The sequence below is a fragment of the Halichoerus grypus genome, chromosome 12 (assembly GCF_964656455.1).
Source record: "Halichoerus grypus chromosome 12, mHalGry1.hap1.1, whole genome shotgun sequence".
Taxonomy (NCBI): Eukaryota; Metazoa; Chordata; class Mammalia; order Carnivora; family Phocidae; genus Halichoerus; species Halichoerus grypus.
Genome location: NC_135723.1, coordinates 86,261,831 through 86,286,965, shown reverse-complemented (window position 1 = coordinate 86,286,965; position 25,135 = coordinate 86,261,831). Strand labels below are relative to the sequence as shown.

Here is a 25,135-nt window from a genome sequence, read left to right as displayed (position 1 = left end):
TGGCCCCTGAAAAGGTGAGCACACATTGGCATCAGTGAAGAGCATGTTTCCTGCCTGCCCCGGAGCACCCTGCTGCCCACTGCAGAGCTCACTGCACATCAGTCCGCACCAACAGTGCAACTCGATTTATGGAAAGGAAACTCCTGGGGCCCGAGGGACACTGCCGGCGGCCTTCTTGGGCTCCTAGAGCTGAAAGCAGGCAGCTGAGGGGAAGCAGGGACCCGCTAGGGCTCAGGGCTCCAGGCCTGCCACCTCACACCCTCCCCCACATCCCGACACATGGCTGACACACAGATGTGGCGAGTGCCACACTGCAGTGCCCCGAGCCGTGTCCACGTCCGGGGAACACCTAGAGTGTGGGAGTTCCTCTATGTCACTGTCTCCAGATGACCTTGTCCAGTGTCCTGCCCAGAGAGGGAGCCCAGTAAGTGCCCCGGGGAAGAGAAGTCAGCTGGTTATCAGAAGGAGCGGTGGCCTGGCGGTGCGGACCTCTGCATCTGTCTTCCCAACCTGTTTCTTTCATTTCCTGGTCATGAAATTAGAAGGATGAGTGATGATACTTTAAGACAACCTTCCTTCTGGCACTGGCTGTGCTTGGTTGTGTGTCTGAGGAGTTCGGAACAGCCTTTGACCTGGGTTGCTAACAGGACAGTTCACTGTTTACCTCCACCTGCAACTCTGGCCTGCCCACTGTGAACACCAACACACAGGCAGAAAATTCTCTTATGCTGCCTGGAAAATAGGCCACCATCACTCACTCACTCATTCTCCTTCCTTCCTTCCTTCCTTCCCTCCTTCACTTATTCATTATTCCTTTAATAAATACTCAGGTACTTACTATGTCCCTGGTGCTGGACCAGCACTGCAGTAGGCATCTAGCAGCATCAAATTTTTGTACTCTCAAGGACAAGCCATCATTCCTTGACTGCCCTGGGGAAGTATGGCCATACTCTGCCCTACTTTTTTCAGTTGGGGCCAGAGAAACAGACTGATTTTCACTTGCTTACATAATTATTGGACATGACTCAGAACCAAGGCTGCCGAGGACAGCCACACAGGCTGCGCACTGCACAATTTCGAGGGAGTTGTGCAACAGGGCAGCCTTACATCGGGGTCCAGAATCAGTCACCAGCTGTCACTGCTCAGTCCACCCGGCGATGTGGCTTGTTCAGGTCCCACTGAGTTGTGCTACAACTCCCAACAGCAAGCGGACCAAGGCGGCTGCTAAACCAGAAAGCTGGTCCCCAACCAGTCCTGACAAGCCCACAGCCACTTCAGTGGAGGAGACTTCCGTCTCCCTCGGGCCCAGCCCGTGGACGTAACACCCAGAGCTCTTCCCTGCTTCTCCTCCAGCCCCCACGTGGGGAGTGCAGAGCACGGCCTGCTGGGCACCCACGCTGTCTCTGTACCGCCCCCACCACGCAGCCTCTGACTTAAGGGCCCTGGTGCTTCACCGGCAAGCGGGGGAGACCCAAGAGGCTTCGTCTTCTAGGGCCTGCCGTGGGACCGGGCTAAAGCGCGCTGCTGCCACATTCCTTGGCTCCAGGCTGGCCTCCAGGAGTCGGACTTACCGCAGATCAGCTGACAGATGTGCCACGACTCTGGCCCCGCCACTCACAAACCCCTGCATCCCTACATACCTACAGAAAATGAAAAACAAAAGCAAAAGACCCAACAAACCCAACCCTGCCGCCTCTGTGCCGCCCTTAGTGTCCTACCCGACCTGCCCCCGGGCCCTAAGCAGCGCGATCGACTTCAGCCGTGCCGTCCGCGGGACTGAATGACCGGCAGTCCCCACGCACCTAGTGAGGCCCCTTTGCTGCCGTGAACACGTGTGGTATCCGTGTGTTTTCGTTCCTGGGACGGCCCGGCGCCGCGGGAAGCTTCGGACCAGAAAGCAGGCAAGCGCGGGAATGGAGCAGGGACTGGGGTGTTGCGAGCATGTCTGCTGCTGCTCAGGGCAGGCAGCTCCCTTCCTGGGCCTGGTCCCCATCAGTAGCACTGGACCTGCCACGGGCACAAGGCAGGGAGGCTTCGGGGCCCTCCGTGCGGCAGAGGTGGCCGGTGGCGGGCCCACAGCTCAGCCATAGGAACCGTACACGGCGGGGTGAGGCGAGGATGTTGGCTGACTCGGGCCAGCACCCCACTGCGCTCTGTGAATCCCGGGGCTCCTGCACAGCTCAGAAGCACCGATGTCTGCGCCGATTGCCTAGAAGCCGGGTTCGGGGCTTTCTGGCTGCAACACATGGGAATGCATTTGAATTTAAAAGGCTGTTTTTCTCTTCTGGTGTGCGCATGTGAACATATGTGCGTGTGTGGGTGTGCACGTGCACATGCACTGGAGCGCGGGTGCGTGCCTGGCGTGCACCCGGGGCTCCGTGTGCGTGCATCTGAAGACCGGAGTGTGCGCGTCTTCATCTCCATGTGATTTGTACCACGGGGGGTGACGGCAATGTGGTTGATGAGAAACAGTCTCCTGCGTCCCCACGTGGGATGCAGCAGGGAGCCTGTGCATTGTGGGCGTCTGGGCCCTTGAGGAGAACGTACGGCTAGAAGTACATGCGTGTAGCATCAAATAATTAGGTGTTGGATAGATCAGCAAGATGCCGCTATCCACATCGGCTCCGTGGGGCTGGGCTGATCCTGGCCAGGAGAACGGGTTTTGCTCACCTCTGCACACATGTTCACCCAGCCTCCCTGCCAAGGGTGACCGACCTGACGGCTTCTGGGTGCAGGACACGCCCCTGGAATTGGACCAGGGTGCACCCAGACTGAGCCTGCAGGCTTGGTCTCATCAGCTCCACGACCTTGCAGTCAAGCCCACGAGCCTTGGTGGTGATGCTGCTGCTTTGGCCTGCCCTATCCATTCAGCCAGTACTCACTGAGCATCTACTCACCAATGTGGCCACTCACGGGGACAGGTGGGCAGGGGAGGACAGGTGATGTTATCCCGCTTTTGTCCCATAGTTAGTTGGGATGAGGGCCAGAGCAGGAATTCAGGACCCCTCTGCACTGAGAGCCTCTCCCTGCTCCTCAGGGAGCATCTGCCTGCACCTGTCTGTCCATGGGTCCTGCCCACACTGGGGCCCTCGGGATCCCGGCAAGAGGGGCCCAGGGGCCTCTCTGAGATGCAGCTGCTCTCCCTGCAGAGTGGCGACAAGGAAGCGGGGCGAGGATGATCCTGCAGGATGAAGACATCACCACCAAAATTGAGAATGACTGGAAGAGACTGAACACCCTGGCCCATTACCAGGTGGGGTGACTGCGCAGGCGGGGTGGGGCTCACTAACCCGCAGTTCCCTCCAAGCCCCGGGCCTTGAGTAACAGGCTCCCCCAGAGGCCGGACACCAAGCTGTACATGCCCCTGTCCGCCAGCACTTCTGATCCCTTAGTGACCCAGGGAAACTTGATGTCCCCCAGCCAGGAGACCTTAACCTTTTTGGAGATAGGATCCCAACATGCGTGCTTCCAGCAGGGTGTGGACAAGTCCCCAAGAAAAGGCCCTTTCTTGGATGATCCCTGGGGTGTGAGGCCGGGTGCCCTGCCAGGGAAGCATGGGGAAGGAGGGTGCTGGTGAGAAGCTCTTGCCAGAGCTGCTCCAAGAGGGATCCTCAGCGTAGGCTACTACTCAGTGTTTAGGTCTGTCTCGTTTCGTCAAAGCCAAGCCGACAGCCTCCAAAGTCCCCCGGTCCTCTGTGATTGCCCCTGAGGTCCAAGTGAATTCTGATTGTCCTTATTTCCTGAGGTGGCAGAGTTTCTGTGCCCAGGCTCTTAGAAGCCTTTTCCCTGCAGGTGCCAGATGGTTCTGTGGTGGCTTTAGTGTCCAAGCAGGTGACAGCCTACAATGCAGTGAACAACTCCACAGTCTCCAGGACCTCAGCGAGTAAATATGGTGAGTTCTCCGAATCATCCCGGGGAGGAGAGGACACCCGAGCTTGTCCGTGGTGACGGTCACAACGGCGGCACCGCTGAAAGGCATGGGAGCCCTGGACAGGAGGCAGGCAGGCTGACCGTCGCTGCGGAGGGCCTGAGCGGGGACGAGTCTCCCCATTCTGGAACTCGGGTGCAGGAATAGGACCTTCACCCTTGAAAATAAGAAGAAAATCTAACCTTCATGAGCACCTTACAGTCTACACGACGCTTTCACTTTTGTGATATTCATTATCGCACATCATGTTCGTAACAATCAGTGAATTAAATAATTATTATTTCCCCCTATTATGCAGATTAGCAAATTATAACTCAGATGCACAGAAGCTAAGAGACGTGTAAAGGTCACACTTCGGAGGCCGTTGCGGGAAGGTGCAGACCCAGGTCTCTGGCTCTGTGGTGGGTGGGGGAGAAGGTGCTGGAAGCCGGCTGGGAGCCCCCAGTGAAGCCCCATTCTGCCTCCACCTGTGAGCTCTGGGGCCAGCTGCCTGACTGCTCTAAGACCTGGTCTTCCCAGCAAAACAGGGAATGAAAAGGTTACTGATTTCACAGGCTCAGGGTAAAAATAAGTAGAAGAAAACAGCGGAGCCTGCACACAGTAGGACCTTCATCTTTTCTGCACCACACCCATTCTGCCACACCCCACATGTCAGCAAGCAGGTGGGAAGGACTGACCCTGGCCAGATGGAGGATGCAGGGAAGCAGGTGACAGGGCGATTACTCAGCTGGTCAACAGTCACGAAGGGAGCAGGCTGCCTGCTCTTCCGTTCCTCCTTAGCTGGCCACACAGAACACATCCTGAGACATCACCTCAGATATCTTACAAGGAACAGTTTAACAAGGGACAGCCTTCTATTTTTAGAAATCAAATAATTAAGGGCTGGAGAGATGCAAGTACAGGAGGGCGAGGAATCTCTGTGGTTGAAGCAGCCTTGGAGAGCTTCCTGGAGGTGGCGGGCAAAGCATCCCAGTTCCAGGGAATGGTTGCTTGCAAGGCACCAGCACATGGCAGGAAGGATCAGACAGCACTGGCCACGGCTGGAAGGGGGGCAGCAGGGGGGTAACGTAACGGCCTCACGCGCGCGGGGTCATTGCGTTGGCAGAAAACATGATCCGGTACACGGGCAGCCCCGACAGCCTCCGCTCGCGCACACCCATGATCACCCCTGACCTGGAGAGCGGAGTCAAGATGTGGCATCTGGTCAAGAACCACGAGCATGGGGACCAGAAGGAGGGCGACCGGGGGAGCAAGATGGTGTCTGAGATCTATCTGACACGTCTCCTGGCCACGAAGGTAGGGGACTTCACACAGGGCTCAGGGCACGTGTGGGGCATGGGAAGGAACCCCATCACTTCACCAAAATCTCAGAGATGGCAGGTAGCTAGCGTTTGTGCCAGGACCCCTCTGCTATCCACTCGGCCCCAGGACTCGTCCCCCGCGCAGAACCGCAGAATCCCCCTCAACCCTGCCGATGACTGGAACTGCCACCGGTGCCCCAGGCAGACCCCACCCGTGCCCCACTGTTGGCATGCAGTCTGAAGCTTGGTTTCCATCCTTCTCTGCGCCCATTCCCACATATAGAGACACTGATCACATCTGTTCATGCCCTTCTGCCAGGCCCCACGAGAGAATGACTCCTCGCGGGTGTCATACACCTTCCCTAGGGAGGGACACGGGGGCTCCATCAGTGACCTTCCAGGCACTATTCCAGTCCTGCTTCTGGGGACACTGTGTACCTGCCGTTAGCCTTTCAGTCGTGAGGCTGGCCTGAGCCCTGCTCTCGGCAGAGCCAAGCGAGGAAGCGTTCACTGGCCGGGGTGAAGAATGCCCCAACAGAACCAGCAGATTGCGTTTGTCTGCTCTGACCGACTGAGTTGTTCCTGAGCATTTGTGAAAGGGGCGAAAATAACACCACCAAAGGGCGTTAAACCCACCCGTGTTATTGGCAGACGAAGGCTTCCTTAGGTCCAGTCATCAGCATTCTGCCTATTTTGCACCGGCAGGGGGGATTTAAAGCAGTTGGAGACAGATGAAGCCCGGGGGGGATGTGATGCAAGCACTCACCGGGTTTCACCCCGGTGGGCCAGGCTGCACGCCATCCTCCTGTCCCCTCTCCTGGGCCGCCGGGCAGATCTTAAAACCCAGCCTCAGAGCTCCCTGGGCAGGGCTGCGTCTGAACAGGTGCCCCTCTGCCCACAGGGCACCCTGCAGAAGTTTGTGGACGACCTCTTCGAGACCATCTTCAGCACGGCACACCGGGGCTCCGCCCTGCCCCTGGCCATCAAGTACATGTTCGACTTCCTGGACGAGCAGGCGGACAAGCACGGCATTCACGACCCCCACGTCCGCCACACCTGGAAGAGCAACTGGTGAGTGTGGCCGGGGCCCCCCTGCCCCCGCAGGCAGGCCCTCGGAGCGGGAGCGGGCTCCCGGCCTCCGCACCCTCTCCCATCCCCGTGCTCGCCTCCGCTCTCACTTCTCGGACGCTGAGCGTGCAGACGCCATCGGGCTGGCCCCTGGCCTCAGTGGGCGACAGACAGGCAGGGAGCTGGTGGGACAGGGAGGCCAGCGCGATGGGAGGAGATGCATGTGGGCAGCCGGTCCTAGAAGGAGCACCTAACAGTGACTCTGGAGCACAGTTTTGACCTAAGTCATCTAGGTGAACAAAAGGTATTTCCGTTCTATTCGAAAAGCAACAGTCTTCCTTCTCTTCCCCCAAACTCCTCTTCCAAACTCCCTTTGGGGAAAAGACCTTCTCAAATCTGCTTCGTCTGTCTTTGAGACCACAAGACAGCAGGATTCTCTGTCCTGACACTCTAGGTGTCTCCACTGTGGTCCCTCTCTCTGTACCACATATGCCCCTTTCCCTTGGCGTGTGTATGCTCTGGGTTTCCGTCTGCAACTGCAAGGTCAGAGAGCAGTATTCGGCACTTGGTGTGGAACCTTGCACAAAGCCGTGGCTCCATATGGATGACGATACAGGGCCAAGGTGGTCTCTACTTGAGGGCTCTCCCTCGGGCAAGGCCGGCTTATATTTAGTCCCATCCTTTCCAGACTCACCTCCCTGTAGCTTTTAAACAGCCCTGTCCCAGGTTGTTCTTCCCCAGAATATTCTTCCAAAGCAGCACAAACCTGCTGCCCAGCAGCTGCCGACCACTGGGACGGGCCCGGCACCAGGGGCGCAGCCAGCCATCCCGACAGCCAGCTGCAGCCCCAGACCGAACACAGATGACAGAAGTCAGAAGTGGCACTAAAACCTCATCTCATGTCATCTGCTCTGGCTTCTCCTCTCTTTCACCTGAGGATTAGTGCTGTCTCTGCCGAAATTGGAAAAGCCGGCAGGAACAGAAGTTTGGAGCATCGCACTAAAGAGTTGGGTTTACTCCCACATTAATTTCGGGTGAGAGATGATCTTCCACAGTGGGGTTCTTGCAACCTTTTTGAAATAAGACTCTTAGAATCTGGATTCCTCATTTAGTGCGGGAGCACTGGGTGGAGCCTCTTCCCTGCGGGAGGCCTGCCAGGCCTGGTGTGTCCCCGTGCCCGCCTCTGGCTCAGATTGCACTGAGCTCTGCCCATCCTTTGAGCACGACTCTTCGGAGCTGTTCCGAGGGCCACGTCCCTGGCCTACCCAATCTGCTTCTCTCTGGCAGCAAGCCTCCCTTACCGACCACCTCATCTGAATGTCATGACACAAGACATGATCTGCCCGGCCTGGCTCTTGGTCCTGGCTGGGGAGAGGGGTCTTTCCAAAACACCCCTACCTGCCCTCCTAGCCCATTACAAGCAGACCCCCCGAGATGGTGTCTAAACAGTTAGCTTTCAGCCCATACCTCCTGCTGGGGGAGGGCCACCTCCAAGGATGATGCCATGATGCCCTTGGCGTGGGGCCGGCCTTCCCTTCACACCAGCTCTCCCCAGTACCCTGCTGTCCTCACCAGGAACTCCGGGCCAGTACCAGAGTCAGCAGCAGGCTCCAGGTCTTGCTCCAAAGGACACACGCCCCCTGACCCTGCTCGCTGCCCAGGCAAGAAGCAGTTCGCCTGGGAATTGTGAGATCTGCGTGCTGACTTAGAGTTCTTGTCCCTGAGAGAAAAAAAGATGACTTCTTTTTTCCTGGCCAAAGTTGTAATTCACTTTGTCCCCCCCACCCCCCTTCTTCAACAATCCCCCTACCTTTTCTCTTTGAAATAAACCTCCTGCTCATTTAGCCTGAGTGGCTGCAATCAAACAGAGATTAGTGCCACCACTAATGTTAATAATATGCTAATATTTCATTAGGCAGGAGCCTCGGTGTGGTGCCCTGGCGTCCCTGTTTGATTGGCCGGTCAGCACAACTGGCTGACGCAGGGGGAGTGTTGGGAGGAACAACGACAAGGCAGATAGGGACAGCGGCGTCCCTCTTCTGGGTGGCACTTCCAGAAACAGGAAGGTGCGGACGGGTGTGGGAGTCCTTGATCCAGAGCTCTGACCCTGTCGTGGTCTCCCGGGCACCTACAAGGACCCTGACCTTCACTGCGTGTCACAATTTTTCTGTGCCATCCCTTTATTTCCTATTCCCTATTTCCCAGGATGCGACGAGCGCCACTGAACATGGTCAGTGCTGCCTGCCCGAGCCCCGCACCGCACACTTTGTGGGAAGGGAACACTTGTTGATTGACTGGCAGTCTTGAATAGGCGGTCTTTCTGTATCTTAGCATTTGTCGTATGAGGTACTGACTGCTGGAAGATACGACAGAGGAATAGCGTGCTCGCCGTACTGAAGGAAGTAGTTCCAAGAGTTTAAGCTCCAAGAGGCAAGCCAAACACATAGGAGCACTGTAACTACTCGCAGCCGTGGGGACAGCAACCCAAACACTAAAACTCAGGGCAAAGGGCAGGAGGTGAGCAGACAGGGGCAGAGGGAGGGAGAGAGGCCATCCCTTGCTTGGTGCCACCCCGCTTCCTATTCTGCATCCCAGTGGGCTGGATGGAAGCCACGGGACGGGAGAGCCAGCCGAGCGTGGCCGAAGGCGGCAGGTGGGCGCTTTCTCCCGACGCCCCAGGACCCTTTCTGGCAACACAGACAGTGACTTGCAGTTATCAGACCACACTGCACGGTTTTCCCCTCTTTGTCTTGGTCTAGCTGATTCCTCTCCCACTGCCTCCAGGCTTCCTCCAGCTAAGGAACACCTGTGGATCTTTAAAACTCAGACCATCAAGTGTCTTTCCATCTGTGCAGACTTTCTGGACGCTTCTGAGTAGACTGGACGACACCTCCCTGTGCCCCACATCAGACCCCGTATGTCCCTGGGTTCTAGCACTGACAGTTCTCAGAGCACATACTCGATGGCTTGTCTGACACCCCCACGAACCCACCAGAATGCAGGCTTCTTGAGGGCAGAGGATGTGTCTTATTCACACCTATCCCCAGGTGCTAGCTAGCTCCTGGTATGCAGTAGGTGCTAAGTGCAAGAAGGAGGGAGGGGAAGGAGGGAACACGAGGGAGCAGCTGAAGGCTGTGAACGTGGGTTTCTAGGCATGCCAGCTCACAGAGGAGATATCAGTTAGCTACACTGAAAGTGCTCAGCCCCAGGGCCTTCACCGTGTAGGATCAAGCTGATGCTCCCAGGCAGGCAGGCAGGATGTGCTTCTTCCAAGTCATACAGTGGACGGCAGAGAATAAGACACAAAGCCTATATTCCAGGTTATGCTTTCAAGTTTGCCAACTGGAGATGCCTTGTGTCCAGCACAGGGGGCGGACAGTGGAACAGAGTCAGAAACTCTGTCCTGGCTACCTCTGAGCCCCAAGCCCTGGGCTGCCCAGGGTTGCAGGCCCGCAGTGCAGGCCGGGCACCAAGCCCTCTCCAGGGCCCATCAACATTTTAGCTGTGGGTGGGTTATCCAGCCCGGCTGATCCTCGGTTTCCTGGCAGGTAAGTTAGTGGCAGAGGCTTTGCTTAAGAACAGTTGGTTCCCAGCCTTTTCTCTTTTTCCAGAGAACTCTCCGGGCTACACCACAGACTCCTGCCCTGTGTTCTCTGACCGTCTGCCTCTTCCCTCCACACAGCCTGCCCCTGCGGTTTTGGGTCAACATGATCAAGAACCCCCAGTTTGTGTTTGACATCCATAAGAACAGCATCACGGACGCCTGCCTGTCCGTGGTGGCCCAGACCTTCATGGACTCCTGCTCCACATCAGAGCACCGGCTGGGCAAGGACTCCCCCTCCAACAAGCTGCTCTACGCCAAGGACATCCCCAGCTACAAAAACTGGGTAGAAAGGTGAGTGCTGGGCCTGGGAGCCAAGGCAGGGCCCCTTGCTGCAGCAAGCAACTGGCCCTGATTAGGGGTCCCATCCCCTCCAGAATGGGCCGGTGCTTACAGACGAGTCATTCACAAAGCCCGATCCTGCGATTGCAATGCCCACACCCCCGTGAGCCCAATGGTACCGTCAGCTGAAACAAGAGCCCTGGCTGGAGGTCCCACTGGGCTCTGCTTCCCTGCACGGAGGGCCCCAGATCTTCCCGTGCCTGAAATGCCTCCAGGCCCAGGAAGGAAATACAGCCCCTGCTCCAATCCCCACCAAAACAAAACAAAACAAACAAACCTTCGAGGGACTGAATAACATCTTGCACAGAAAGTCAGGAGCCCCCTGCCTATCTGCCCCTGTCCATCGGCAAGTCCCCCCACGTCCGGTGGGGATGTCGCTGTCACTCTGACACTTCCCTCTGCCCCAGTCCCTGAGCTCCCCAAGACGAGCTCTTGCTGCCCTGGGTGTGCCCCACAGTGCTTTCTCAGCCACCAGAGTCCTGACCTAGTCATTGTCTCACGCAGCGTCCTGTGACTGGAGGGCCACCCGTAAGCTGGGGAGCCCATCTTCATGCAAAGCTAACTCCTGGTGAAGAACATCAGTGGTTTGTCCGGGCCAATCAGCACCACATACCAAGCACCTGAGCTAGGCAACCAGCCAAAGCTTTATTTATTTATTCATGCCAGTAGCCCTGGGATATAAGAGGACAGGATTATAACCTCATTTTCTGCCCATGAAAGTGAAGAAATATACATTCAGAATGGCTAAGTAATCAGCCCAAGATGACTTCAGTGGCCAAGAGGAGAGTTGATCCCCAAACTCAGCTGACTCCCACATCACGTCTTTACTATTAGGGCAACCTATATGGTGCCTCTGTGTGAATTGAGGAAAGTGCCCTTTCCTACTGGAGGAACCCCAGGCCAGGGTGCATGGTCTGTTGAGTGATGGACTGGTTGTCCAGCCAAGCACCTTTGTGCAGTGAACAACCTGCACAACTCCACATGGCAGTCCTGATTTTACCATGTAGCTTTAAAACAGGAAACCTGGATGGAAGCTCAGATTTGGTGCCTTTTTTAAGAGTAAAAGATGCCAAAAATTGTTCTTGACTGAGTAACTGGAGACAAACTGAACAGGATCATTTCACCTGTGGCAAAGAGACAGTCTCTGTGTTCATACTTGAAAATTGCCTTCCCTTGTAAAGAGGGAATAACTAAGAGGCCGTGGAGTCCTGGCCATCTCAGTAACATGGTTCTGCTCAAAGGGATTGCATTTTGTTCTTCCTCTCCCCTTTGTTCTTTGAGATCTTCCCCACCCCTCCCTGCTGATGCGTGAGGTGGGCATCGGTGTCGGCCGACAGAGAGAGAGCTCTCTTGTCCTTGTACCGGATTATGTCTGAGTCACGAGGAGAGGCTCTCACCTCCCTCCACGTAGATGGTGGCTCATTCTTCTGACAATAGAGCTGCCAGAAACAAGCCCTCCTGTGTGGTCTTCAGCAAAGAGAGGGAGGAAAGAGGCAGCAGCTGGGCTAGGTGATCCGGGCACTGGTGTGGCGTCACTGAGCTGGGACCTCAGGCAGGGAGCAAGCAAGCGGGGATGTGGGGGGCGGGGGGCACTGCCCAGACATCTGCAGAGAGGACACTCCCCAGAACACAGTTCGCGAGGCAGGGGCGAGAGTGATGCATGCGCGGGGCTAATGGCCTTCCTGCTGCTCGGTGCTAACTGAAATCTGTGCCACTCAGCTGCCACGGGTCATGAGGAAGCCTGGTCCGTTGGGTTATTTTTAGGAGTGGCTCGATGGTTTCCATTTCTTATCCCGCCAGTTTCTTAGCAACCACTGCCACTCTCAGGAGAGTCATCTTTCGCTAGCTTGAGATCCCACCCAAACCCTTTCTCCCCTCATTCTGGGACGAGGTACAGAGGCGGAGGGATTAGGAGACGGTGTGAACAGGTCTGGAGATCAAGTCTGGAGTGCCTCTCCACTTGGTGATGGATGGATCGATTCCACATCACTGCCCGAGGAGCCTGGCCTCCGAGCTTGTCTGCTTGCTGGAAGGTGAAGCCTAGACGCACAGAACTCGCTCATGGTCCCCAGGGAGCCCGGTCCCCCACCTCGGCCTACCAAGGGCACCGGCAGCCTGCAGTCTAGAAGAATGACGGTAGAAGCCAACGTCTCGTGGCCAGGGCTCACCCACTTGTGACGTCACTGCCTGAGCCTGCAGACAGCCCACCTAGGACGCAGGCTCAGTGACTCACTGCGGTAGACGGCACCCTACACACATCTGGGGAGGGCCTTCTGTCCCATCACACCTAAGAAACAGGGTTTGCCCTGGCTGGTCCCCTCTGTAGAGCAGGTGGGAAGCATGTGGATTCTGGAGGCTTCACTAACTCTGGTGGTTGAACAGCCTAGATCATTCTGGCACACCTATGCTGGCTTGTAGCTCCTAGAACTTCTTCATCTACCCATCCTCCCCCAACCCCGTCCTCCCATTTCATCCTCCCATCCCATTCCTGCCTCCAAATACCTTGCAATGCTAATGGTCAGTGGCCCCACTGCAGACTCCCAGTGTCTGCTGCCTCCATCCAAGTATTCGGGTTTTTGCTTATGGCCACATCTAGAGAAAGGGAGAAGGATCTCTTGGTTCCCAGTAGCAATCAACCACTACACTCATAGAGCAGAACTCACTGGTGTCACCATGAAGAGTGTGACCTGAACAGTCATAGTTTCTATTTCATTAGCAAGAGCAGGAAAATGATGTTAGGTGGTGATTTCCTCTCATTTTAAATTGGAAGAGCCTCAAGGTTATTCCTGTGGCAGCATTAGCCTCTCTCACCTGCTCTCAAGTGCAGGTGCATTCCAGGTAGGAATGAGTGGAGGGGCACCACCGTTGACCTGCTCAGAACTGGACTGGGGTGCGCCACACATTTGAGTATCATCTATCACGTGTGTCACAGCATGAAAAAGGTTAAGAATTTTAAATATTTAAAAATGCCCCCTAAGGAAGCCATCCATTCAAAACATAAAACTGTGACAGTTCACCCTGGGAGCAATAGTGGACGTGAAGTATAGACATTTTATTAACTTATTCATCAATCCATGGGTCAAACATTTATGGTCTCCATCAGGAGTGTATGGGACCCTCGGCATATATTACACTTGATCCTTCCCTCGTGGCTCTTGTTGTCGAGGAAGACACACGGAGGGGCACTCAACAAGCCCCATGAGCTGTAATAGTGCAGCTCCGGGAGTGACAGCCTGATTCCGCTGGGCCTGGAGAGGTAAGGGAATGGCTCTCAGAGGAAGAACTTTTGTGCAGGGCCTTGCAAGCCAAGTGTCTGTACATCAGAACATCAGGCTCTAAGCGTTTTTCATGTCTACGCCTTCATCCTTGAGGTGTTTGAAGGGATGACAAAACTTTGTTCTTCTAAGAGTTCAGGGCACTGGAGACCACTTTGGGGATCACTGGAGCCATGGTAATGCAGAGCTGAGACACCCGCCATCACACACTGGGCCCATCCCCCAGAAGCCCACAAATGTAGACTGGTACAGACTGGTCGACGGCAGAAATTCAGCATTCTGGGGCCCTGCCTTTATAGCAGCTCCCCAAGGACCCACACGGGTACTGGCGTCCCATCTGGTAGGAGCGAACTCAACAAAGGCTAGGGAGGGCCAGTGGTGGGACCCAGCCCTCCTCAGCAGGCGTGGCCTTGGCCAGCCTGCCAGACCCTGGCCAGTTAGAGGGGGGGGTCTTAGGGGACTTTCAGAGCACCAGTCCCTTCTGAAGGGGCTCACCTGCAGGCAGAAATCCCACGGGAGGAAGTTCAAGTTCAGGAGCCCGGGCTGACCTTTCCCTTCCTCACTGCACAGCCCGCTGGTAAGAACACTTGTTTGAGGTTCATTAATGGGGCATAATTGCATTCTTCACAATCAATAAGCCTTCTCCGTGGCGGAGCCCAGCGCAAAGGCCGGCCCAGCGGGAGCGGAGAAGGAAGCAATTGCCCACAGAGCCAGGGAACCCAGGGCAAGGTCATTATCAGGCTCAAGGGGTGCTGGCAAGCCTGGGGGGTGGTGGGGCACAGCCCTGGAGGGGAGCGAGGAGAGGTCAAGGCGGGCTCAGCATGCCCCGTCGGGTGGATGGGCCAGCCAGCAGCGCGCAGGGCTGGGGTCAAGAACCAGGCAGAGTGTCCGCCAGACCCCAAGCCCCACACTCATCCAGAAAATTGAGCTGCCCGTGGCGACTCAGCTCAGCTATTCCGAACCTGCCGAAGATGAGGACGTGTGGTTGATCCATTCATGGGCTAGTGTGTGGCCACAGACGTGCTCAGGTCCAATCCAGCAGCCTCGGCCAGGAGGCAACCGGGCTGCTGCCTGTGGACATGACCTCACTGTTAGAATAAAGCAAAGCACGTCCAGGTGGGCCACCACCCGTTTCTTCAGATGGAAAGGGTGGAAGCCCTGCCCTCTCCCCGCTCCACTCCCAACCCCTTCCTCCCTCTCTTTCTCACACAGACACACTTTCTAGATATTCTCTTTGGAGAAATCGCCCGGGTGACTGGCCCACACCGAGGCAAGCCATGTTGAAGGGATAGGGCGGTGGGCACCTGCTATTTCTATGGAGACAGTGGTCCCTAACCTGGGCTCTCGTGCACCTCAGGGACCATAATGGCCGCAGTAGGAGCCCGGGTGCTACATGCAAAAAGCCTGACAGGCCATCCATGTACTCGTGAGAGGCTTCATGAGCAGGGGACGGAAATGGCAGGAGTCTTTGTGTCTGATGACAGTCAGGTCCTGTCAGTGAAGACTTGGTCAGGTGACAGAGTGACCGTCCACAGATGACAGAGCGTCACTGTTGGGAGGAAGCTGTGGACCCAGGCGAGTTGACTGAGTGCCTGGTTGCTGGCTGTGGAGAAGCCAGGGAGGTCAGCAGTTCACGCTTTTCCCCAACGTGACCTGCCCACCCAGCCCGACGAGCACATTCAGCTCGGGAGGCGTGGAATCCGCGAGGGGACGGTGGCACACGTGTCTTCGGGAGGGGCGGGGTGGGGAGCCACCACTGAAGCCCTGGGTCTCCGCTGGAAAATGGAACACTGACATTTATCGCCTTCCAGAAATAGTGCCAATGAATCGAGTCTCTCGCTGGACCGTTCACACCTGGAATGTCGTTAAATCGCCCAGGCCCCCGAGGACCCTGAGGGTGCCGACGGGTGGGCTGCAGGCCGGGAAGAGAGCGGGCCCTTGGGACGGAGCGAAGGAGCCACAGTGCACAGGACAGGGAACGGAGGACCCTGAACGTGAGGAGGGCGGGGGGCCGGAGAAGGCTGTGAAGGATGAAGTCCAGGTGAGGCTGAGGGCAGGACGGCCCCATCTGACGCCCCAGGCTCCTCTGAGAAAGGCCATTTCATTAAGCTCTCGTCCCCGGGCCCAGACCTCCTGCCAAAATGCAATCAGCTCAACAAAGCAGTTGGCGAGTGTGTCTGTGTGGGGCTGGGTTTCTGAGGTGGAGGAGGTGCCCTCCGACCGGCCCCTTCCCTTGCCAGAGTGCACAGATTTCATCTCCTTCCCTCTGCCTCCCTCGGAAGGTTTCTAGAATGAACGACAGGTCTGCAGTCACAGCAAGACCGTGGCTTGGGGCAGGGCAGCCATTACAGGCCTCGGCGGCCCAGAAATGCTCTGGCAGCAAATTGAACTGTCATTCCATGGCAGGCCCTTGAGCGTGATGGCTAGAGTAACACACGAGTGTCCCCTCTGTCGGCCTGTCACCCGACTCCTGGGCAGGGATGGGGGAGAGGCGGGGGACGGCACAGGACTTATGCATTCATGGTGGGTGCCCTGAGGGACGTGGGCTGCGAATGACACAGGACCCAGGAGTGAGACTGTCCCAGAGCCTCTGAGGACGCCCCCTCCACTCGCCTGCTCAAGCCCTGAGTTCTGGGAGCTCCCGGGGCCTGTCATTGGCACCTGCGCTTACACAGGTGAGCCAGACCCTCTCCCAAAACTTTGTGCCCCGGATGCGTCACTCACCTCAGCCTAGTCCCTGTCCCCAGCGACCGTCCCACCACCCTCCTCCGTTCCAGGTTCTCAGGCTTGCTTTCCCCAGCTTTGAAGCCCTAAGCATTCAGCGCAGGCTGAGCTGGGGTGCTCCCCAATGCCCTGATGTCTCCCTGCTTTTGTGGGTTCCTGGCCCCCTTCCACGGCCCACAGTCAGCAAGCGGCTGGGGGGCGGCGGGGCTGTCTCGGGGACACTGGGGCCCTTCCAGTCCTCATTCGGAAACTGCGCAACTCCCCTCTGGCGGAGGAGCTGGGGTTTGCTGCAGAAAATGTCAAATTGCAGAAATTAAAAATGTAAATGTTGGCATCTAATTAACCAGTTGACAGCGGTGCACCGCGGCAAGTGACAGTGACAGATTGCCTTCTGCCAGCCTCTCTCCCCAAGCAGCCCCCAGCCCCGCCCTCCTCCCGGGTCACCCCAGAGAGGGGAGGGCATCGATGCAGAGCAACTGCCTGGAAGAGCCTCCGGGCCCTGCGGGGGGCAGTCCTTGCGTCTGTGGGAGGAGGTGTCAGAAGGACACAGAGACAGACTGGACACTCTTCGGCGGCTGGGAGCAAGCCCCAAGCAAGAGCCAGCTCCCCGTTCACCCTCTGACCATGTCTGGGCCACGTCCCTTCTGTCTGTGCCCCTGCATCCAGAGCTGCAGAGGGCTCTCCTGGGCCAGCCCCAGAAGCGCAGGTGGGAGAGAGCCCACCATGGTCCCCAGGGGGCTGTGCACCGGCATCCACTGGCCCCAGACATCGTGCTGGGAGTTTCCATCTCTCCTCTACTCTGTGTGCACGGCTCCAGCTCCTTTCTTCCCCACTCCCTTCCCCGGCAGGTATTACGCAGACATCGGGAAGATGCCGGCCATCAGCGACCAGGACATGAACGCGTACCTGGCTGAGCAGTCCCGGATGCACATGAATGAGTTCAACGCCATGAGCGCGCTCTCGGAGATCTTCTCCTACGTGGGCAAGTACAGCGAGGAGGTGAGCCTGCTCGGCACCTGCTGGGAAGGATGGAGCGGAGACGGAAAACTCTGCCTATAGCAGTCCCTATGCACAAGAGCACCAGGCATGAACCCCAGACAGCCCCCTACCCCTGCTGGGGAAACGCTCTGCCACCTTGGACTTGGGGGCTGTGCGGCACAGACTGGGACTGTGCCCTCTCCACTGGAGCGGCCCAGGGACACAGGGACCGGGAGTTCCCCCGTTTTACAGCTGAGGCAGTGAGGGTTCAGAGAGGTGACATGTTTTGCCCCAGATCACCTCGCTGGAAACTGGTAGGTCTGTTATTCAGTCCCACATCGCCTGAGTCTGCGTCAAATTCTAACACTTTCTCCCTCACGTCCTCACTGTCATTGTCCTCCCCCAACCATCTGATCTCAGACAGGGCTTTGGCAGACACGATCATTTGGTGCTGATGACCGGGAAAGCATGAGAATGAACTCTGGGAGGCATATTTGTCTGTTAACACACAAGTGAAGCCAAGTGACTTTCTAAATGTGGGCTCTGGGGCCCTGGGGAGCTCATGGAGGAAGATATTCCTTTGTAGGAAGGAGGGGTGGGATTTCTTAATATCTGTGAGACCATGTTCCCCAGAGACCCCGGGCGCCATGCTTCACACGGGGGTGGGGCTGTGTTCACCTGCAGGGTGAACGTGGGCAGCGGAGTGCACACAGACACGCTGATGTCTGTGCCGACCCCCGTGCGCATCGACCCAGGGGTACCCACACCCGCGCGCCCCCGCCCCCCTCCATCCCCATTAGCCAGGCTGCCTGCGGACCCAGCGACCTCGTGTGCGCCTCTCGCCCTGTCTGTGCACGCCCTAAGAACACAGACCTGTATGCACAGACTAGTAACCTCCCTGTTCTCGGCCCTTCAACAGATCCTCGGACCTCTGGACCATGACGACCAGTGCGGAAAGCAGAAACTGGCCTACAAACTAGAACAAGTCATAACCCTCATGAGCTTAGACAGCTGAGAACCGTCCTTCCAGGGCCCCTGGGGGGAGGGACACACCAAGCCGTGCCTCAGTCTAGATTATCATCTTTACCAAGTGCAAGTTCCGACTGGCGTCAGCAGCATCCCCTGAGCAGCGCTGTCTCTCTCTCCGCCTCTTTCTGTCTCTCCCTCCTCCCTGCGTCCCTTCTCTCTCTGTGGCTCTGCCAACACGATGGAACCAGGCCACCGCCCCTCAGTTAGTTCAGGATGGCCAGGCTCACGCGGGGACCCGGCCAGAAGATATCAGCGGGGCTCTCTTTCCCGGCTGGCCGCAGGCTGACCACATCGGATGGAGGAGGAGCCCCAGAGAGAGGACACCCCCATGCCGCTACTCCACCTTCCACACCAGGCTGAGCCTTGGTCTAGGGAAGAGGCAATGAGCTCAGTATTATCTTCACCGGGAAGACATCACCTGGCTCTCTCCCTTCCCCCATATCCACCTCCAGGGGGTCCGCCAGGATGTGGGCCCGTTGCAGCTCTGAGAAGAAGGGCCACAGCTCCTGCGCATGGAGGACTGGGGGTTGGGAGGGGGGACGAGTTGGGAGGTGACTTTCGAGCCGCCTCTCACCTGTTGGGTTGGCCTCCAGAGGCCACCTTGTCCCCTTGCGGTCTTCTTGGAGCCCTTCCAAGTGCTCCTAGGGACCTGCCTGCCTCGTCCCCTCCCCTGCCTATGGAAAGCCAGACAGGAGAATCAGCAGTTACATGCCACCGCAGAGACCCTCCTAACCTTCGAGTCTGGCTCAGAGCAGCAGAAACGTCACGTGGAGGGGGAGAAAGGGAAAGAGAGTCACATCCACCCTGGAAGCAGAATTTGTTGTTTTCCATTCACCCCCGCACGCAACTGAAGCACGTCACGGGCCTCATCCATTGCCAGATCGTCGATGCTGTCTAAGGAAAGCACCTGCAGCCTCCTCGGTCGGCGCTCATCAAGGGTCAATGTAAAATGCAGAGTACATCCAGGAGATTCTACCTCCAGCCACCTTTCTTGGCTCCGTCCCCACCACCCTTCCTGAGAACTCTATAGAAGGCTGGGCAGAGAGCTGAGCCCCGTCCCCCTGCAGAGCCTGGTGCCATTGCTATGCAGATGACTTTGTCCAGACCTCCTTGGCAAGGACTCCTTCACCATCCGCTCTCTTTAGTCCCTGCCCTTCCTCACCTCCTCCCCAGTCATCACGGAGAGAACCACGCTCAAGCACAGCCTCACGGGAGACAAACCCAAATGCCAGGCACACCTAGCCGCCAGCTCGCCACATCCGGGAGGGACCAAGGACTCAAGCTGAAGGACCTGGCCAACAACGACAGAAGAGACATACAACGGACCTCGGCCCTGGCGTCTGTTTCTCCATCTGTCCTTCCATCTCTGGATCTCTCATTTCAGCCCGTCAGGCAAATGTACGCTCAGACATGGGTGAGCAGGGGCTGTGGTAAGAGACGGTCTAATGGAGGGTCATGGAAACCTGAATCTTGAAGGGCCCTTAGTTGCCATCTGGCCCAGTTTCCTACCCTAAGCCAGATTCTCTCCTAGCAGCCCTGGTGGCTAATTGTACACTGCTCTGGGGGACAAGGAGAAGCATCATGTAAGGTGTGGTTGAGAGTGAGGGTTCCAGTCTTGCCTTCACTCCCTGAGCATCAGATATCCATCCCTGTCACCCACTCAAAGTGAGCCCCAATTGGAAAGGGGAAGGAACCACTCCATTTCCAGCAAAGTCCATGGAGCACCCTGTACTTTTAAGAACTCTGGCCCCTTTGGATAGGTGTGTGTGTGTGTGTGTGTGTGCACCCCAGGAGCAGGCAGAGAGCTCAGAAGGATTTCTGGTCCTGTGGAGGGGACCCTGAAGTGATTCCCTTACGCCACCCTTGCTCATTCATTCTGTAGCTTGAGGACATTTCAACACTAGCTTTCAGCGCTGAGTGCTGGGGGTGGAGAAGGAGAGTCACCTGTCGGCAGGAAACCAGGCTGCTCAGCGCCCACGGGAGGCCGGGACTTGACTGGAAGCTGGGTGGAGGTGACCCACAGCAGGGCAGCATGTGACATCAAGGAGAGGACAGATGGGGACAAAACACCAGTAGCCTAACCACGGAAAGAGGAGAATGGGGAAAAGATACCCATCGAGGGGGAAAAATAACCAAAGGTTTTGGCAAATGAAGTGCCAGGTGAAGAAGCTTGGGCTTTCTACCCTCGACCCTTTTATTTCCTCCCGAGAAGCCACAGGCCCTGGCCAGAGAGGAAGCACGAGGGGGGGCGGGCGGAGGAAGCACTGCAGCCGCCAAGCTGTATTTGCACACGTGAGGGGGTGGGGAGGAGAGAGACACAAACATATTTAACACAGATTCGCTGAGTGGAAGCTGAGTGTGTGTGTGAGCGCATGTGTGAGCGAGTGTGTTTGGTTTATTTTTTAAGTTTTGCACAGAGAGAAAAAATGAACAGGCAGAAAAGAAGACTGTTATCATGGTTCTGCTGAAGCTTTTATTTTTTACCGGATTATTATTATTATTGTTATTGTTCCTTTGTCGGTACAGAACTTCCCCCCCCACCCCGCCCCTGCCCCGTTTTGTCGTAAGAGAAAATTCTCAGACACCTCAGAGAAACCTCAATGTCAGGAAGAAAGAGGAGAGGACAGTCTCCTGGTTCTCCTTTCTCCTGGTTCAGAAGGGGGTTGGGGCAGATTTTACTTTAATTGCTGGGAGGGGGGTCGCTGCTGGTGTTTGTTTGCCGAAGTCTCTGCGGCCTGCTTGGGCTCGAGAAACAGGACACAATCACCCAGAGCTGCAACCCATCTTGCCCCACAAAAATTCTCTTTCCTTTCTCCATTCGTTTTCCATTTTTTTCCATTTGGATTCGTGGTGCACGTGTGATTCAAAGTAAAGACAAGGCAGCATTTTCAAAAAGCTGTCCTTGGCTCCCCACGTTCTTTCCAAAACTCCCCTTGGGGTCCACGATCTCCTCCTGACAGGCCAGAGACCCCGAAAGCTGCCCCGGGGGTGCGGGCACGGGGACCAGCACACAGCAGAGAAGGGAGCTGGGCAAACTGGTCCGGTGGAAGGGAGGTCCCCTCAAGGCCTCCCTCCCCCGTGGCAGTGAATTTGCAGGGTCATAACTCTGTTTAAGGTGGAATCTTTATCTAACTTCTTGAGTCCCGGGCAGAGAGGAAGAGAGAAAAGGCCCATCTCCTCTCACCTCCCCCTTCAACCGCCTCCTGCACCCTCCAGCCCTTGAGACCATCAGGGTCAAAATGGCGCCAGGAGATCACACAGAATAACTGACCTAGGTTAGATGGGGATTTTGAATGTAGGAGAGAGATGGGCTGAAGCTGGGGTGGTGGGAGGCAGGGAGCTTTATGGGGTCCTGAATTTAAAAGGACCGATGGATAGAAGCTGAGACAGATGGCTGCAGGCAGGTCATTGCTCTCGGGGGGCACAAGTCTCCCCACATGTGGGCTTTGCCATTCTTTGTCCTTCCACATAAGTAGAGACCCCAACATTTCTTGGTAACAGCAAATAGTACCACTAAGTGAAGTTGGCTACTGTGTCAGTTAATCCCTCAGGAAAATACTTTTTCTTGCCTTCTTTCAATGTGGTTTTAATTTGGGGGCGGAGGACTGCCTGAGCGTCCACAGGCCAAGGTAGGGTCGCACCCCACAGCAACATGAACACCCGGAGTCAGCCCGAGAGCCTCCGTCTTGTGAGCCCGTGGGCCGAGGAGTCAGGCCCGAGGTGCTTGAGCAGGGCTATGGTCTGAGAGAGGAGTCCTTTTCGATAATCCCAGAGTGAAGCAGACTCTCCAGGACTGTGCCAGGCAGAAGCGGGAGTCGCTGATCGGTAAGGCCGCTGACCTGGTCCACTCGGGCCCGGGTCTCACCCCCAGCCCGAGGCTAATGTGGAGGTAGTGCCCCAGCAACCCCTCTCCCCGCACCCGAGCTCCTTGTGCTCGTGTTCCCCTTGCATGTCTGGCTTCTGAGAGTGTCCCTCCCCCGCAGAGGCGAATGTGTCCCCTCGCCCCCCTCGCCCACAGCTGCACACGGAGCCACAGACCTCACAGCCCAGCCCCACCCCGGGGCAGCTCTAGGCCCCTGTCACCAGCCCGGCACTGCCTCCCTGAGTGATTGGGGGTCCCCAGTCCCACCTGGGCCCTGGGGATCCCCCATCAGAAGAGCCACAAGCAACGATTTCCCAAAACAACCTCCACTCCGAGAGGCAAGTCCTGCTGATGTTTCCAGCACCCTCAACAGCCATGCGCTTTGACCTAACAGGGGAAGCCCTGTTTTCCATCTGTCTCCTTTCTCAGGAATTAGGGGACACTTCCTTTGGCTTCACAGGATGTGAAGTCAAATACTTAACCTAGTGAAGGTTAAAGTTAATTATTCTTAAGAACAAACTTCCCCACCTCTGAGAGAGCAAGGAGGGAGGGGAAGAGGCAGGGAGGTTCTGCAGGCCGGAGGCCCATAGACACCCCTTTCATGGCCCTTCCAGGAATGGGCCGCCCCAACAAGTGGTCCCAGCATGGGTCTGAAAGGCCTCCGAGAGGCATTTCTAGGCATGCATAACCTCCAGGTACCAGAGTCCCCAGGAGAAGACCCTGCCCCAGGCTGATCTTGGCTCCTTCCTGGCCTTTCTTCTTGCTCCTAGTTCAAACCAAGGACCTCCTGTCAGCCCCCACGCCTCCTGTCAGTATTCAGGACAGGTGACTGAGGGCCCCTGACCCCGCAGCCTGTCCCTTTTTCTTTAACCTGTATATGGACTGTTTACTTGGAGTCTGAGGTTATTTTTTGTTTGTATATGTTAAGCGTTGGAGATTAAGGAGGGAGCCCAGGTGTGGGTGTCAAGTCCAAACTGCTGGGAGGAAGAAACAAAACTCTTCACCTGTGACTTGTGAGGGATGAGGAGAGCCTTGGGGCTGAGGAGGGGGGCTCCCCTGTTGTTAAAAAATGGGTCAGGATATTCCCCAGGTGTGGACATGCCTGGGGAAGCAGCCTCCATGGCTGCTAATATTCTTGGTGCTTCCCGGGCACCTGGGATGGCTAAAGCCTGCGATGCTGGCCCTCTCCTCCCACAGGTGTGGCCAATGAGAGCCCTTACAGAGCGGGGAAGCTGGGGTACAGCCACAGGTGACGCGGAGAGGCAGCTCCAGGGGGAGGCTGGGAAACCATGAGCCTCTGCTCTCACGGTGCTCTGAGAGCCGCAAAGCCCTCCGCTGGAAAACAGAGAAAACATTCCTCCCGTTCACAAAGGAATCTCTATAGTAAAAGTTTCAGACTTTCAAGAGAGACCCCCTTTTTTTTTTAAACTACAAGTCTTTGCTCCCTGAAAAAAAAAAATTTTTTTTTAATTAGGGGAAGTTATCCAACTTTATAAAATATACAGGATTTTTTGGTTGTAAAAGTGATACATACTCATTAGAGTCCCAATTAAATTCCGTGAGTAGACTGGTGACTAACCCAGCTAAGCAAAGCTAAACAAAACAAGATCCCTAATAAATGAAAAGAGGTTTCTGTCCTCATTGGCAGAGATAGTGAGGTGGGAGGGGGGCCGTATGCCCTCTGTCCGGTGTGCCCCCCTTTCCTTTCTCCTCACCTCCTTTCGCTTTGTCCAATCTTGGCTCTCTGGGCTGCCCCTGGTGTTGCTGAGCCCCCCTGCCATCCCCATCAGCTTCCTTCAAACCGTAGGGATGCCCAGTTCAGGACTGGTCATGGAGGGACCAAGGCCCCTCCCCTGAGAGTGCAAATGCTCATGGCAAATAGACACGTTCTATGCAGCTCATCTTCTACCATTTCTTTTTAACTGGAATTAGAACTTCTTTTGTTAGTATCTTTGATCTTATGACTCAAGCACATTTTGGAAGGGCTCCCTTCCAAGAGTGGAATTCAAAACAGAGGATACAGTTAAAGAGCAGTGCAAAGGACACTTAACCAAGCACGACCGCTTACCAGATAGGACTAGTGGCTGCGGTTCAGGCCCATGACCAAGATGCGATGCGCGTCTCGTGTGCTCTCCTTCCTCCTCCCTTCCCTGATGTTCTCCCCAGCTGTTGGCTCGTTAAACCTTCTGTTCTTTAAAAAGAAAAGCTAGTTTACCTCAAAGAATCTTGTTTCCATTTGGAAACCAATGACTTTGTGTTTTAGAGTAGATGACCCTCCCCCCGCCATCACTCCCTGCCTGGGTCTGGTGTCCCTGAGGCCTGAGGTCCTTGCTTAGTCATGCAATGGCGATGCTGAACAAGAACAAGACCCCCAGGCCCCGACATGGACAGGAAGGATTGGGTGCAGCTGGCCTCCTCCCCACCTGAGCTGGTAAGGACCAGCCCATCTCTTCCAGCAGGGTCCTGCCCAGTTACCATAGTAACCAGCAACTCCAGGGTACCAGCTACAGAGAATGGCTCAGTGAGCTGAGGCGTAGGTGGAGCAGAGTCTGGCCTGGTCTCACAACCCAGAGTCAAGTCCGATGCTGGAGGGAAGAGGAGAAACAGGGAAGGATGAGCGGGTGGTTTGAGGAACAGGCGGAGGTCTTTGAGTCTCGGCGAGAGGCCGTTGAAGGAGGTAGGGCAGGAGTCTCCTGCTCTGGTCACCCCCTTCCAGCCCCACCCCACCTCTGTTTCCATAAAGCTCCCACCTTGAACACTGGCCCTTTGTTAGAACAGAGCAAAACATATCTTTAGACAACAGTGTTATAATGAGCCTCAAAGATAGGTGGATGGAATCTAGTAGAGGAAGAGGGTCTTCTGGTTTTGATTTTTAAAAAAGAGTATCCTAGTAAGATTTAAAAAAAAGATTTAAAAAAATAAAAGTTTTTAAAAAGGAAACCTATGCTATTTAAATTGGAGCCCAGTTGTAACTTGGTAAAGGCAAGCTTCTGTACCTTTGTTATAATTAATTGTATACCTGTGTAT

At 56.1% G+C, this 25,135-nt stretch overlaps 1 protein-coding gene across 1 annotated transcript in view; it reads left to right on the top strand.

The window, feature by feature from the left end:
* PLXNA4 (plexin A4) overlaps nt 1-24,859 on the top strand; it is a 419,546-nt gene extending 394,687 nt beyond the window's left edge. Inside the window, exons 26-32 of the mRNA XM_078059575.1 lie at nt 3,150-3,253; nt 3,793-3,892; nt 5,034-5,224; nt 6,131-6,300; nt 9,980-10,192; nt 17,088-17,238; nt 18,137-24,859. Coding sequence (XP_077915701.1) covers nt 3,150-3,253; nt 3,793-3,892; nt 5,034-5,224; nt 6,131-6,300; nt 9,980-10,192; nt 17,088-17,238; nt 18,137-18,232 — 1,025 coding nt within the window. The 3' untranslated portion in view covers nt 18,233-24,859. The remainder of the gene's footprint in view (nt 1-3,149; nt 3,254-3,792; nt 3,893-5,033; nt 5,225-6,130; nt 6,301-9,979; nt 10,193-17,087; nt 17,239-18,136) is intronic.
* The last annotated feature ends 276 nt before the right edge of the window (nt 24,860-25,135 follow it).